General features: G+C 43.6%; 1 protein-coding gene across 2 annotated transcripts in view; it reads right to left on the minus strand.

Annotated features, from left to right (window-relative positions):
* The window catches only part of SPECC1 (sperm antigen with calponin homology and coiled-coil domains 1), a 261,258-nt gene that overhangs the window by 20,699 nt on the left and 224,479 nt on the right, over positions 1 to 16,080 (minus strand). Inside the window, exon 15 of one of the 2 annotated variants that reach the window (XM_071219292.1) lies at positions 1,766 to 8,323. The exons of the other annotated variant lie outside the window; for it this stretch is intronic. Within the exon in view, the coding sequence (XP_071075393.1) occupies positions 8,234 to 8,323 (90 nt within the window). The 3' untranslated portion in view covers positions 1,766 to 8,233. Of the gene's footprint in view, positions 1 to 1,765; positions 8,324 to 16,080 lie in introns of those variants that run through there. 2 annotated transcript variants of the gene reach the window in all.

Below are 16,080 nucleotides of genomic sequence, written 5' to 3' on the forward strand. Positions count from 1 at the left end.
AGTTCCAGCCAAGATGGCGGGCAGGTAAACAGTGCTCACCTCCTCCCACGACCACATCAAAATTACAACCGAACTAGGGAACAACCATCATTCAGAACTGCCAGAAGATTGGCTGAACAGAAGTCCTATAACTAAGGGAAAAAAGAAGCCACATCCAGACTGGTAGAAGGGGTAGTGATGCAGAGCGGGCTGTGGCCTCCAGATATAAACCAGGAGGGATGTCTTGGCTGTGGAGGTCCCAGTCCCCACTGAGACGTGAGGGGTCCCACCTGACTCCCCAGCCCAGGGTTCCAGGGCTGGGAAGAGAAGTCCCCATAACTCCTGGCTGTAAAACCCAGCATGGATGGTGGCTGAGTGAGACAGAAGGCTGCTCCAAGTTTCAGGCAGTTCCTCTTAGAGGGCCCACGCGTGGACTTACACGGACTCACCTCCTCTGAGCTCCCGCATGGGAGTAGCAGTGTGAAAGAAACCAGAGACATACAGGGAGGAACTCAAGTGTCCAGCATCAGGGCAAGAGGTGGGGGCCAGCTTTCTGCCAGACAAAAGTATTGGCAGAGGCCGTCGTTTCTTTGTTGAGCCCTCCCCCACCAAGCCTGCACGTGGAGGCTTGTGGAGGCCACGTGGCGGCCATGCATGTGGAGGCCATACCTGAGTCTCCATCAACCCAGCTGACCCTGTTTGTCCAATATCCACAAATCAATAAATGTGATACACCACACAAACAAAATGAAACATAAAAATCATAGGATCCTGTCACTAGAAGCAGAATAGCATTTGTTAAAATCCAGCACCCACTTATGATAAAAACAAACAAACACCAAACTCTCAGCAAAGTGGAAAAAGAGGGAATATACTTCAAGATACTAAAAGCCATATATGAAAAACCTACAACCAGCATCATACTGAACGGGTAAAAACTAAAAGTGTTTTCCTTAAGATCAGGAACAAGTCAGGGGTGTCCTCTTTCAACACTGGATTATTCAACACAGACTGGAAGTCCTAGCTGCAACAATGAGACAAGAAGAAGAGATAAAAGGCATCCAAATTGGAAAGGAAGAAGTAAAACTGTCATTATTTGCAGATGACATGATGCTGTATATAGAGAAACCTAAAGACTCCACCAAAAACTACTAAAAGTGGTAAGTGAATTAAGTAAACTAGCAGTATACAAAATTAATATTCAGAAATCAGTTGCATTTGTATATAGCAATAATGAACTAGCAGAAAGAAAAACTAAGAAACCCATTCAATTATAATTGCAACAATAACAACAAAAAGGTACCTAGGAATAAATTTAACCAAGGAGGTAAAAGATCTGCACTCAGGAAATTATAAGATACTGAATAAAGACGTTGAGGAGATGCAAATCAGTGGAAGCACATACCATGTTCGTGGGCAGGAAGAATTAACATCATTAAAGTGTCCAAACTACCCAAAGCAATCCATAGATTCAAGGCAATTCCTATCAAAGTACCAATAGCATATTTTAGAGGACTAGACCAAATATTGCAAAAATTTCCATGGAACCACAAAAGATCCCAAATAGCCTCAGCAATCTTGAGAAAGAAGAACAAAATTGCAGGTACTATGCTACCTGATATCAAACTATACTACAAAGCAACAGCACAAAACAGCCTGATACTGGCATTGAACAGACCAATAGATCAGCGGAACAGAATAGACAGCCCAGAAACAAAATCCACACCGTTATGTTCAATTAATATTTGACAAAAAAAAAGCAAGAACATACAATGGGGTGAAGATAATCTATTTAATAAATGTTGTTAGAAAAATTGGATACCTGCAAAAAAAAATCAACTAGATCACCTTGTTACACTATATAAAAGAATAAACTCAAAATGGATCAAAGATTTTAATGTAAGACTTGAAACCATAAAAATCCTAGAAGAAAACATAGGCAGTAAAATCTCAAACATTTCTTATAGCAGTTTTTTTTTTCTGATATATCTCCTTGGGCAAGGGAAACAAAAGAAAAAAATGAACAAACAGGACTACATCAAACTAAAACGTGTTTGCACAGCAAAGGAAACCATCAACAAAATGAAATACAACCCACTGAATGAGCGAACACATTCCCCAGTGATACATCTGACAAGGGATTGATATCCAAAATTTATAAAGAACTTATACAACTTAACATCCAAAACCCAAACAATCCAATTAAAAAATGGGCAAAGGACTTGAATAGACACTTCTTTAAAGGGGACATACAGATGGTCAATAGACATATAAAAAGATGCTCAGTGTCACTAATCATCAGTGAAATGCAACTTAAAAACACCTGTCAAAATGGCTATCATCAATAAATCAACAAACAACAAATGTTGGTGAGGTTGTGGGGAAAAAAGAACACCAGTGCACTGTTGGTGAGAATGATGATTGGTGCAGACTCTGTGGAAAACAGTGTAGAGTTTCCTCAAAAAACTAAAAATGGAAACTTCCTTATAACCCACTGATTTCACTCCGGGGAATTTATCCAAAGGAACCTGAAACACTCAATCAAAAGAATATATGCAGCTCTAGGTGCATGAGAGTTATTTACAATAGCCAAGATTTGGAAGCAGCCCAGGTGACCATAAGGGGATGAGTGGATAAAAAAGCTGTGGGACATTCACGCAATGGAATTCTACTGGCCACAAAAAGAAAGCCTTACCCTTGGTGACAGCATGAATGGACCTAGAGGGTGTTATGCTACATGAAATAAGTCAGTCAGATAGAGCCAAATACCATATGATTTCACTTATATGTGGAATCTAATGAACAAAATTAACAAACAAAATAGAAATAGACTCATAGATACAGAGAACAGACTGACCCCTGTCAGAAAGGAGGGAGGTTGGGGGACTGGGCGAAATAGGTGAAGGAAATAAGCACGCCCACCCCAAAAAACCCCAAACAAAAACAAACCAAAAAACCCCAAACAACTCATAGACACAGACAACAGTTGGGTGATAACCAGATGGAAAGGGGGTGGGAGGAGGTAGAAGGTAAAGGAGGGAAAAATGTCAGGAGGAGACTTGATTAGAGAATGGCGAACAGACAGTACAATATAGAGATGATGTATTGTAGAATCGTATACCTGCAACCTATATAATTTTATTAACCAATGTCACTCCAATAAATTCAAGTATTTTTAAAACAGAAGGAAAAATGATAAAGATTTTCAGGTTTCAAGTTTCTTCTCAATGGTCTTTCCATTTGCAGTTCTAGGATTTTTACTATCAAGCTGGAAAATGCTGGGAACAACTGATCACCGGACGGACCTCAGCACTGAGCCTGAGCTGGGTGCTGAGGCGTCTGTTCCCCAGAGTTAAATGGGAAATTTCAACTCAAAATGAGAGTTCAGTGTTGCTGGATGTTTCCACCAATTAAGCAACAATGATTTATCCAGCAACAATCATACAGAAGGTTGAGGTATCATGAGCAAGTGAAAATGTTGGGCCTGCCTTCTGGAAGTGGAGTAAAGTGAGGAGGTGTGGGAGCAAGGGGGCGTCTCAGCACTGGGAGAGGGTGCAGCTGCACACCAGGGGCCGAGGGGCTGAGGCCCATGACTTGGAGCTACCAGTCTTCCGTGGCAGCTCAGAGCCCATCCACAGACCTGCTGACAGACACCACAGTGCTTCAGCACTGCTGGAATCTCTTGACTGACACCTGTTTGAACACATATCAGCCATGGTAACACGTGCTACACGTATGTCTGGAGACGTGCGTTACTCAGAGGGCCCAGGCCTCCCTGATGGGCCCTAAACAACGGGAAACTATGGGAGAGATCAATTTGCAAGTGTGGAGATGCTGGCCACCCACCAAATGCCTGTGTGTGCATGCGTGAATGTGACTGTGTACACACATGCACACATGCGTGTGTGCAGACGAACACAGCTGCAGGTGATCAGATATTGAACCAACAAAGCCTGTAATCTCTTGGGTGCAGCACCACCACCTGCCAGCCCACCCAGGAAAGGGAATGGTGACTCATGTCCTGGTCAGTGTGTTAAAACTCTTGGCAGAGACTGGGCCACTCCGATAAAATGCAGAGCTCCGAGGAGAGAAACCAGGGACAGCATTGCCTCCCTTGAAGGGGGAGGGAGAAGTGATGATTCTAGAACAGGCAGCCTCCAGCGTGGCTAGTTGCCTGAGACCCTAGTGAATGTGGCCCCTGAGAGGACCCTCAACAGCCACACCCCGTGATCAATCAGCATGTACAACATGCTAGTGTCAGAACACATAGGCATCCCCTGTCTGCTAAAATTCACATTAACTCTGCCTCAATCTTTTTGTAAAAGAATTAAAAAATATATTCATTGATTTTATAGGAAGAAGGGAGAGAAACATCATCCATTGGTTGCCTCTTGTACATGCTCCGACCAGAGATCGATCCCACAACCTAGGTATGTGCCCTGACTGAGGATCGAACCCACAAACTTTTGGTGTACAGGACGCTTCAACCAACTGAGGCACCATACCAGGGCTGCCTCTTTAATCCTAACATAATCCCCTCCGGCCTAACACCTCAGTGTGGTTTCCAAGATGTCCAGGACCATCTGATCCCTGAGAGGGGTGGCCTGTGCTTGGGCGCCTACTGTGTGCACCTCTGCAGCATCCTGCTGGGCCCGGAAGGCTGATTTTCATAAGAGATCATAGTCACAGCAAGAGGGCTGTGAATGGGAGGCGGCTGAGGAGCAGCAGGACTCCAGTACTTTCCAGTACCTTCTAGTAATGCCAGCAAAGAACAGCTGCAGGGGGCTGGGGGATCACTGTCCAATGAGGAATAAGGATAGGATCATACGGTTGAAAACAGACTTAAGGTAAACTTGGCAATTTGAGAAAATACTAATAAATATCACTGGGAAAAATTCATAATCACAAACAAAATATATTTATTAGAAATATTAGAGTCATACACTTTTTCCCCATACACTTCATGTTAATAGTTAAATACAGCTCTGTTGGCACATGGTATCCTGAGAATGCTTGGTACAGTCTGGTGTGCTTTGTACAGAAACAAGGCTACAGATGTACCAATGGCATTCAACTAATGTAGTTAAAATTAGTAAGCTACTCAGGATGTTACAGCCGGGCTCTAACCTGGGTCAGAGAAGGGAAACACCAGGTGAACTTGGGCAACTGAGATATTAAAAACACTTCTAAAAGGTTGTGTTTACATCCTTCACTGCACGTCCTTGGTAGTTCGTCTCAACATGGCACTAAAGCTTTGGAAAGGTAAGAACTGCTCCTGGATTTGGCAAATGGGTTTGTATTTACAGACCTGAATCCTCTAACTCCGAACGCCTGCGAAAGCCTGCCCTGCCCTGGGTGGGGAAGTGGGAGGGGAAGAGAACACACAGACAGTCGCAGACAGACCTTATGGCCAGGTGGCTAATTACTTTGGGAAATGCATTTTGTGTAACATCTGCACATCCACTTTGGATGGTCTCAACAAAGCTACAGCACAGCAACAGAATGAAGAATGGAAACCAAAGGCTAGCATCGTTTGTGAAGTGAGAAGGGACCAGGATGCGAGAAGCATGACTTTGCCCAGGGAGACAGGGGGCGGGGCAGTATGACAGGTCAGTGAAAGTTCAAGTTCAGGAAACAAGTTGCAATGCACAGACCCATCCATGACTTCTCTTTACATCCTTTAAAAATTCCACTCTTCTGGGTTTTGCACTTTGCATGTCTTTTATATAAGAACAATACATTAATAAAGGATCTGCAGAACCACCAAATAGTTTTAAATGACTGAGTGTTGGCTGAAGGAAGTTGGGGAGAATCATGTAGCCTCTGAAAACCTCAGGAAAGCAAGCTGGAAAGGATACAGCTTGCTGACGCTACCTCATTTTCTCAGCGTGTCAATTTTCCACCTTCACTTTGTGCTGAGCTCTCTAATTTCAAACGGACCCAAAAACCCCATTCCGTGGCCCAGCCTGGTCTGGGACAGCTGCTTCCCAACCCTGAAGTGCTGGAAGGCCTGACCTTGCACTCCAGCCGCCTCAGTCCCCTCCCAGGACCCAGCAGGGCCAGACCCACCCCATACCATCTGTATTTCTCTTAACAGGACACACGTTTCCTCTCCTTGCATGGCCACCAGCAAAGAAAATGGCAGTAAAGGAACTTCCTTGAATTACAAAAATAAATCACCACATGGTCTTCCTTATGTAGGGCATTTCTTTCCTTCTTTTTAACCCAGAGGGAGTAGGCACCAGCAGGGAGGGAGGGGGTGGGCCCAGACTGCTGACCCAGAGCTGGTGCTGAATCATTTATGGTAATCACTAAAAACATGGCACTGATCATGCCAAACACCCCTGCGGGCATCCAAGACCTCAATGTCTCCCACACACAAAGACTCGTAGTAATCCCCGTTAAACATGGCCACCAACAGCCCCACTCCACTACTTGGCATGTTTCTTTTCCCTGCTGTAATGGTGAGCAACCCAGAAGCACGGGAAATATGAGTTATCAGTTACATCAACAAAAGACAGATGTAAGAAGCAGCACAAGTGGTAACTTTCGTTTGGGTACGTTCATCAGGGGGAGTCAGGTGAATTTGCTCATCTTGTGCCTCCAACTTCTTCTTGAACAAAAAGGGCCAGTTAGGAAATCCTCACCCCAGACTGCTCAGCGCTCCCTGTGCCACGCTGCCCTGGCCCGCCCTGCATGCCTCTCAGTGGATCTGGGAACTTGGACAATGCTCAGGACACATCCCTGGTCCCATTCCAGATACTTGGATTCAACTGATAGAGCAGGCCAGGAGACTAATGCAGAGCCACAAGCAGGACAACCACAGGGCCTGAGATGGAGGATGGATGCACCAGCAGAACCCAGGGACCAGCCTACAAAGGTGGCCTGGAAGGAGGGGCTGAGCTCAGGCACTGGCTGGGCCTGCAGCCCCTATGCCGACTGAAACAAGGGCCACCACCATGGAAGTGTTACTTGAAGCAACAACAGCAGTACTGTGCCTCAGGAACTTAGGGTAATAACGACCCTTTGTCTGAGGGGCAAACGGGCCCCTTCATATCACGGTGCACATGTGGTGACTTCACCTCAGACTCACTTATGTGAGCTGCACCCCACTGCTGTATCAGGTGCATTTATTTCCCACCAAGAACAGAGAATCGCCAGGTGGTTACTTGCACAGAGTACTTCTGAGGTGAAGGGGGACACTAGGGGGATTCTGCTGTCACTTAGGGTGAGGCAGGATAGTAGAGAAACTGCACTGTCCTTTATTCAATTATAAACAGAGTCACCTCTGCCCATTCCCGAGGGCTTCCTTTTGACATGTGAACATGGAAGGCCTGATGAAGTTCTGAATGCTACATAAGTCTAAAGTTGAAATACTGTCTAAATTTGCTGTCTGCCCAGTATCCCAAGAAATATGTATCTTCAGCTTGGTTCATTGCACAAATACCCGAAGACCCCGGCAGACACAGGACTCTGCACACGAGTAGTCTCTGTCCATTCCGAAGGTGGGGCGAGCGTGCTTGGGTGTGCTCAGTCAGGACGACACACGGAGCAGAGGCGGCCAAGAGCTGGCACGTAAGGTGTGCACAGGACCAGCTGAGTGCGGAAGCTCCATGTGCCTGCGTCCCAGCACGGCGCACTGGCATGCGCACACTTCTGTCTACCAGCCACCCCACAGGGATGGGGAGCCAACGCCCAGGGGCTCATTCTAATTCTCACAAGTTTCACTTTCCTTCCATGGAGTCAAGTGAGTGACAGAAAGACCTGAAATGTATCCGAGCTCTGGGTGCTGAAGTTGTCACCTATAACATCAGCATATTTTCCCAAAAGGTGGGTCCATGTGTTTCCACACTGCTTGAGGGCACATGTCTGTCTTATGTTGTTTTTTCTTTTTTGGAGGGAGGTGATGGGTAGAAAGGGCAAAGTTTTTATAAAGGCAAAAGCTGGGATTGTTAGTAAAAAGGTGGATGATGTCCATTGCTGTCTGTTCTAAGTCTTGGTGCAGCTTGGTGGGGAATTACTCTGTGTTCCTAGAGATGTCCCCCTTGGAGAGCAAAGCTTCCCCAACTTCCCTCTGAACGTTTCCAGATTCAAGGTGGGTGCATGGGGAACTCAGCTCTGTTTCCTGCTTGTGTGTGGGTACCCGCTGGATTGGACCTTCCTTTGAAAGGCAGAGCAAGGCCTGTGGAAAGTGACCAGGTGTTTCCAGGACAAAGTGCAGGCGGCGGCAGCAGTTGCTGTTGGGTCCTCGGGTCTACGTCTCAAAGTACTTGTATATCTGGGCTACGTACTGCATCACGCTCTGCCAGTCAGGCCGGTCAGTGTGCAGCATCTCGCTGAGCTCCTGCAGGAAAGAGAAAGGGTCACAGAGGGGCCTGGGCCCAGGGCAGGGCTGGTGCTGCCACGAAAACCTCCACTCACAAGGTGTCAGGTGGAGGCAACAACAACACAGTGTAGAATGTGATTAGTTAAAAGAAAAGCATTTTCTTCTTATTTATTCAGGAGATACCACCCTTTTTAAAAAACATTAAACATGACCTCCCACCCTGCATCTTTTAACAGTATGGCAGCATTAAAAAAAGTGTGAAAACACTAAGTCACCCATAATTCCATTATTGTAAAGGGATTTCTACTTCTCTGAGTTACCTGTGACTCCCACTGTGTCTCCGACACCATGGACACCCTGTGCGCTCTGTGCTTCTCACTGAGCGTCTTCATACATAATCCCCACACTGTGGCACTGTGTCGCTGGCTGACCCTTCAGTGGATGCACTCTCCAAGGGAATGGCTGTCCCCTCACTGGCAGATGTGACGGGCAGTTTGTGTCCACCTCACATCACAGATTTTGCAATAAGCATCTTGGTGCATACTGTTTCCTTATGTGGAACTAGTGCCTTAAGATATGTTCCCAAGAACGCGATCACCTTAAGTTCTTGAACCAGTTTGAAGTGCAGCCATTCGTCTCACCGGAACTAGGTGTTACCGCTCAGCATTAACTTAGCGGGCAACAAGGGGGCAGAAAGCAGAGGCCAGAAAGTGCCAGGCAACAGAGCTAGTCAAGTTTCCTGAAATGTATGCTACTTAACATATTTCATAATTCACTCATGATTGTATTTGGATTCTTTTGTGGTCCCAAGAACACAGTAGGAAAGGACCCTAATGTAGAGCCAGAAACAGAAACGCAGTGGAGGAATAAGGCTGAACTGACCAGCACATCTGCTCCTGGGCAGTGACAGAACTAGCTGTAGCCAGACATTTGTCCCCCATTACAACACGGTCGAAATACATTCCACTGAGATTGGTCCCTGGTTATAGTAAAAAATGACCCACATATCACTGGTCGTGCAAGAGGGGTGGAGAAGGAGTAAGTGCAACATTCTACACACATATATCTAGAAAAATTTAAAAAGAAAAAGTTTTCACAGAATACAAAGATAAAAAGTCTCCTACCTCAAATACAGTAGTCAGGGCTGTGCATACAGATTGATGCATGAAAAGCTAAAATTCTTATTAACAGGGGAATTGTTAACATGACAATACAAAAAAGTAGTAGTTGAGAATTGAGCATGCTATTTAGGAGATAAATGAGTGCTGAGAAATTAAGGAAGGCCCACAGATGCAGGAGAGATGGACGGCAAACTCGCCTCCACACGATGGGAAGGGTGTTCCTTCTCTCTCAGACAGGACTCAGAAGTCCGACTGACACTCAGTTTGACTCCGACTATCTCATGTGCCTGAACCTAATAACAGTTAAACCTAAAATGTTTTGGTACATTGTCAACATCATATTAGAAGATGTTTGAAGAAGTTAACACGTTTCAGGAAAAGAGAGAGTATGCTGCATTAATAGAAATCTGATGATGCATAATATTTATTTGAATTAGTAGTTAAAACCCTTCCAAAAAAGATAACACCAGGCCCAGATGGTTTCACTGGTTAATTATACCGAATACTTAAGGAAGAAATAATACCAATTCTACACAATCTCTTCCAGGAGATAGAAGAGGAAGGAACACTCCCTAGTTCATTCCAGGAAGCCAGCACCACCCTAAGAACAAAACCAGACAAAGACATTACAAGAAAACTACAGATCAATTTCTCACATTACGATAGACACAAGAATCCTTAATAAATATAAGCAGATTGAATCATGATCAAGTGGGGTTCACTTGATCGTGAAATGAAGGCTGGTTCAGTATCCATAAATCAATCCATGTAATTCCTATCAACAGACTAAGAAAAACATATGATCATATGAACAAATGCAGGAAAAGCATTACATAAAATTTAACAACCATTCATGATAAAAACTCTTAAAAAAACTAGAAATAGAAAGGAATTTATTTTACCTAATACAAAAAATACACCAAAACCCAAAAGTTGACACCATACTTAATGGTGAGAGACTGAAAAGTTTCCCCCTAAGATCAGGAAAAAGGAACAAGGCAAAAATGTCTCTCACTTCTTGTCTTCAACACTGTACTGGAAGTTCTAGCTAGTGCAATAAGCCAAGAAAAAGAAACAAAAGGCATACAGGTGAGAAAGGAAGAAATAAAACTGTCCTTATTTGCTGATGACATGATTGTCTATGAAGAAAATTCCGGAGAGTATACAATAAAATCTCTTGGAATTAAAATCTAAGTTTAGCAAGGTCTCAGGACAGAAAGTCCACATCTAAAGTCAAATGTTTTCCTACCTACCCAGCAACGAGCAACTGGAATTCGTAACAAAAAAATTTAAAGTGGAAGGAGAAGATGAAAAAAAAAAAAAGAGAAGGCAGAGGTGGTGAAAGAGCAGGAGGTAGAAGAGGTGAAGAAGGAGAATGGGGATGAGAGAAAAAGAATGACAAGAACAAGAACAGTATAAATCTAAAAACAAACAAACAAAAAACCAAAAAAACCCAAAAGACCAAACCTGTTTGGAATCTATATGCAGAACACTACAAATATACATAAAATCTAAATAGTGAAGATGTGTTAAAATGTCAAGTCTTCTTAATCTGATCTACAGCTACAACACAACCCAAATAAAAATCCCAACAAGCTTTTTTGGTAGAGATCAACACATTGATTCTAAAGGCACAGGTACTAAACAGCCAAAACAATTCAGAACAGAATCAAGTTGGAAGACTCAATTTCCTGATTTATAAAGCTGAATTAATCAGCAGAGTGTGGTATTGACCAAGAAATAGGCCCTTAAATCATGTTATTTGTATTTTACTACAATAAAAAAAATTGAGAAAAAAAGAGAGAGAAGCCTTCTTGCCCTTGGCAGCGCATGGCCTTGGGGTCGGGGTGGAGAGGAGCTCTATCATCAGGTAAGTTACAGCAGAATGTGGCCTGCAACACACAGGGCTTCGAGTAAATGGTGCTTTAAGGACCCAGAGGCAGCTTGGCCAGCTGCCTGCCTTTGCCACTCAGGGGCTGCTGGTCTCTCTCGACCTGCATGTGCCTCCTGTCCCCTGGTAAGGGGCACCTGGCTCCATGGGCCCAGGGAATGCGCACACGTAAATGCCTGGCACATAGATGTGAAGCACACGCTTTTCCTGTGATCAAGCTTGAAGGCACTCTGTAAGCTCCCTCTCTAAGGTTTATACTATGGAGCAGCCCAGTATTGCCGAAGGACGTGTTCTGACCCCTCCTACAATCCTGAGGTGTAAGCATCTCCCCACAGGAGGTCTGAAGTCCTGGAAGTGGGCGTGCAGTGGCTGCTGTGGTAGACACCCTGGTTTATTCAGTCACCGGCAGACAGACGGCCAGTGTGGGAGTGTCCCCGCATTAGGATGCACCAAACCCTGCAAGGCACACCCCCTGGCTGTTTTCGCAGTGACAGCGACAGCACCACAACGCCCCTCTCACCTGTTCTTTCTGTGAGGTGCTGCCCACAGGTGTCCCATGATGAGCCAGCCCTCTGAGTCACTCTGTGGTGGACATGGAGTGCTTGCTAAAATTTGGGGGACACTGTAGGTCTTTCACTTGTAAAAAATTTAATCCTTATGAATATGCTATACCCAGAAACCTATACTTTACTTGAATATACACATGTAAGTGGCTATTTTCCTAATTTAACAATAGAACTTGATCAAAAGCTTGGGATTATTATTGCTGCCAATTCTGACTGGAGTATTTTCAAAGTATCATGCATAATTAAATACATCATTTTTCAATCCACATCAGGATATTGAAAAGCAAATTTTTTTTTATCCTCACTCAAGGACATTTTTCATTGCTTTTAGAGGGGGACGGAGGGAGAAACATCCATGTGAGAGAGAAGTGTTGATAGGTTGCCTCCCACATGTGCCTGGACCTGGGATCAAATGCACAACCTAAGTATGTGCCCTGACCAGAAATTGAACCCACAGCTTTGTGGTTACAGGACAATGCTCCAACCTCCTGAGTTACTTGGCCAGAGCTGAAAAGCAAATTTAGTAATATAGGAAGTTTCTGTTTTGTTGGTGACATAAACTGGTTAAATGTCTCACAAGCATTCAAAGTACTTTTGAGATTAATTATGCTTGTCAGTAGCTCCTCATAGACATCTGTAAAAAATGGGATTGCTGGCTCTGACACTGAGGTCTGCAGATGATCTCATTCTCTCCCCAGCTTTTGCTAACTGCTAAAGTACATTTGATGAAAATTAGGGGGGGATGGGACAACTGTAATAGCATAATCAATAAATATATTAAAAATAAAAAATAAAAAATAATAGATGACAAGAAAAACGTTAAATTAAAAAGCAAATATTAACGGTAACAGAACAAAGAAAAATGTATTTTTGTATCTCTTGTATATAATATAATCTTCTAGTAAGTTCTGATTATATCTTTAATTCTCCATTCTGCCCAGAGGTGTAAGTCCTCTCGTTACTTTTTAAATTCTCTAGATTCAGACACATATGATAGGGATATCTTTTTTCTTGAAGGTGTAGTAGAATCTGGGCTTACTGGTTGTGTGTGTGTGTGTGTGTGTATGACTATATTTTACACAATCAATTCAACTCTTTTAATGGTTAAAATTCTATTTATGTCTGAGTAAGTTTTGGAGACATATTTACATGAACCTTTGAAATACATGTTTCTTTAGAAGACTGTTATATTTCAAACATATTGGTAAAGCACAGTTCATGTACTGAAATTTCTGTGACAGCTTTACTTTCACTTTTTCATTTCTTGGATGCCCTACAGCCTCGGAGGACTATGGAATTTTGTCTCACTACAGTGAAATTTTAATTTCAATTTTCCTGATCATTAATGAGATTGAACATCCTTTGAAATGTTCATTGGTGATTTGTCAGTTGCCTATTCTAGCCTTTGACAATTTTCTACTAGATTGTCTTTTAAAAAAATTTTTGGTTAGTAGAAATTATTTGTAGATTATCTGTCTTCATTTGCTTTTTCTGAAGTTATGATTCGTCTGAATGAGTATTTGTTTTATTTATCCTGTGAGATTAACTAAGAATCTTCAATCTTTCATCATTCTGGAAAAATTTCAGGCACCATTTCTTCAAATACTGTCTCTCTACCATTCAGTCTGTCCTCTTCTTCTGGAATCCCTACTTGACATGGGACACAGTCACCATCCGATTTTATTGTCCATGTATCTTAAGCTCTGTGATACCAAACAGTCAGCCCCAACCCCCTTCTCCCTTGCAGGCTTCCTCCTAGAGAGTCTGAAAATGTACGCTCACTTTGTCAAACTTCCCTGCTGCTGGAGTGACCATGTGACAGAGTAATGCCAATGAGCTGGGGGGACTCTGGGAAGTCTTTTGATTTCCTTACCAAAGGGGGAAAATGTGAGGCACTTGTTCTCCCCCTTCCCCTTCCTTCCTGCTCTGCCGAAAGAAATGATGTGCAGAGCTTGGCAGCCACGTTCAACTGCAGAAGAACAAGGAGGAGAAGGGAAGAGGCCAGCAGATCAGAGATGGTGAAGTACAGAGAAGACGCACTCTGGGTCCAGGGTTCAACACTGAGCTGGACCTGAAACCACTTCTGGATTTCTTTTTATTTTCTTTTTTAAAAAATAACATCTTTTTGGTTTAAGCAACTGTTAGTTGGGTTTTCCATTTCTTGAAGTTGAATATGGACTAACTCATAAAGCCCCTCCATTGTATTTTCCATTTTTCAATGTTTCTGTTTTATGTTCTGAGTAATTTCCTTAGGTCTATTTTCCAGTTCTCCTCTTCTGTATCTAATCAGGTTTTCAACCCGGCTGGTGTTTTTAATTCCAAATTTCCATTTCCAGAAGTTTTACTGGATTATTTTTCCAAATCTTTTTTATAACAACATGGTCTTTCCTATTTCTTCCATCTTAGTATGTTTAAACCCAGTTTTTGTAGTCTTTTTCTTATTGTTTTATTATCTCTAGTTCTGGGAGACGATCCTCTTGTTTGTGGTTTCTGCTGACAAGCTCAGATAGATAGTTTTTTGGGTGTTCTGTAATTTGGGCTTATGAGCATATCTCCAGCAATCACTGGACTACTAGCTAAGGAGTTCCCGCACCAGAGGTACAACCGTATAAACTAGGGGCCTCTTGCAGCACCAATATCACAAATTTGGACTCTAAACCTCATCTGGCTGTTTTCTTTTCTTACAGGGGAAAAGCAAACTTCCTCATCACCTCCCTGGACTAGCAGGTGTATTTTTTTTTTTATATCCTCTTTCACTAAGAAGAGCTGCATTTTGTGAGCCTTGGTTTTGTGCAGGGGTCTCCGTAGTAATGCTCTTGTTCCTGGGCGGGTATGAAATAATGTCCATCGTGACAGCCCAGCACCACGGCCCCCAGCCCTGGCCTGGGTTTGGCACAGTGTGAACTCAGGCCTCATGGCTCTGGTTTGTACTTCTCTTTTCATGTCTGGCACCTGGTTCTTTCCCACTCTTTCTTCAGAGCTTCGCTATGTACTGACATTTTTAAAATTACATGTCATTCAGATTTCCAGGTGACTTGCACAAGAGGGCTTTATTGATAATTCAGTTCACTGTGTTTCCAGAACTGAAATATATCCACAATAATTTTTTTTTTCTCATTAAACTTTGCTTTAATGGGTCTCAAAATTCTGTGACAGATTTTGGCCAAGCTATTTCCATTAAAAAGTACTGATTTAAAAAACTAATAACTTAAAAACTGCCACACACACAAAAAACCCAAATGGTCCACAAAACATTCTCCTTTCCTTCTGAACGTTTTAACGATGCATTGTAATCCTTAACCACTCCTTTACTATTAAACTTAAGTGGCGAATTGAGACAAACGGTTCTGAGACCGTTCTTCCACCACTGATTAAGACGGGTGGCAGGTGTTGGGGATAATATTCATTTAGCCTTCTGAGCTTTCTGGGCAGACTTGGTGACTTTGCCAGCTCCAGCTGCCTTCTTGTCCACTGCTCTGAACAGCAAAGCGCCCCAGGGGATAGTCAGAGAAGCTCTCAACACACATGGGCTTGCCAGGAACCATATCAACAATGGCAGCATCACCAGATTTCAAAAAATTTGGGCCATCTTCCAGCTTTTTCCCAGAGCGACGATCAATCTTCTCCTTCGGCTCAGCAAATTTGCAAGCGGTATGAGCTGTGTGACAGTCCAGAACAGGTGCATGTCCGGCACTGATTTGGCCTGGAAGGTTCAGGATAATCACCTGAGCTGTGAAGCCAGCAGCATCCATTGGTGGGGAAGTTTTGCTGTCACCAGCCACATTGCCACAATGAACATCTTTGACAGACACGTTCTTGACACTGAAGCCCACACTGTCCCCAGGAAGAGCTTCACTCAAAGCTTCACAGTGCATTTCAACAGACTCGACTTCAGTTGTAACACCGAATGGAGCAAAGGTGACCACCATGCCAGGTTGGAGAACACCAGTCTCCACTCGGCCCACAGGGACAGTACCAATGCCACCAATTTTGTAGACATCCTGGAGGGGCGGATGCAGGGGCCTGTCAGTTGGACGAGTCCGTGGCAGGATGTAATCCAGAGCTTCAAGCAGCGTGGTTCCACTGGCATTGCCATCTTTACGGGTGACTTTCCATTCCTTGAACCAAGGCACATTAGCACTTGGCTTCAGCATGTTGTTGCCATTCCAACCAGAAATCGGCACAAATGCTACTGTG

Source organism: Desmodus rotundus, chromosome 9, assembly GCF_022682495.2.
Source record: "Desmodus rotundus isolate HL8 chromosome 9, HLdesRot8A.1, whole genome shotgun sequence".
NCBI lineage: Eukaryota > Metazoa > Chordata > Mammalia > Chiroptera > Phyllostomidae > Desmodus > Desmodus rotundus.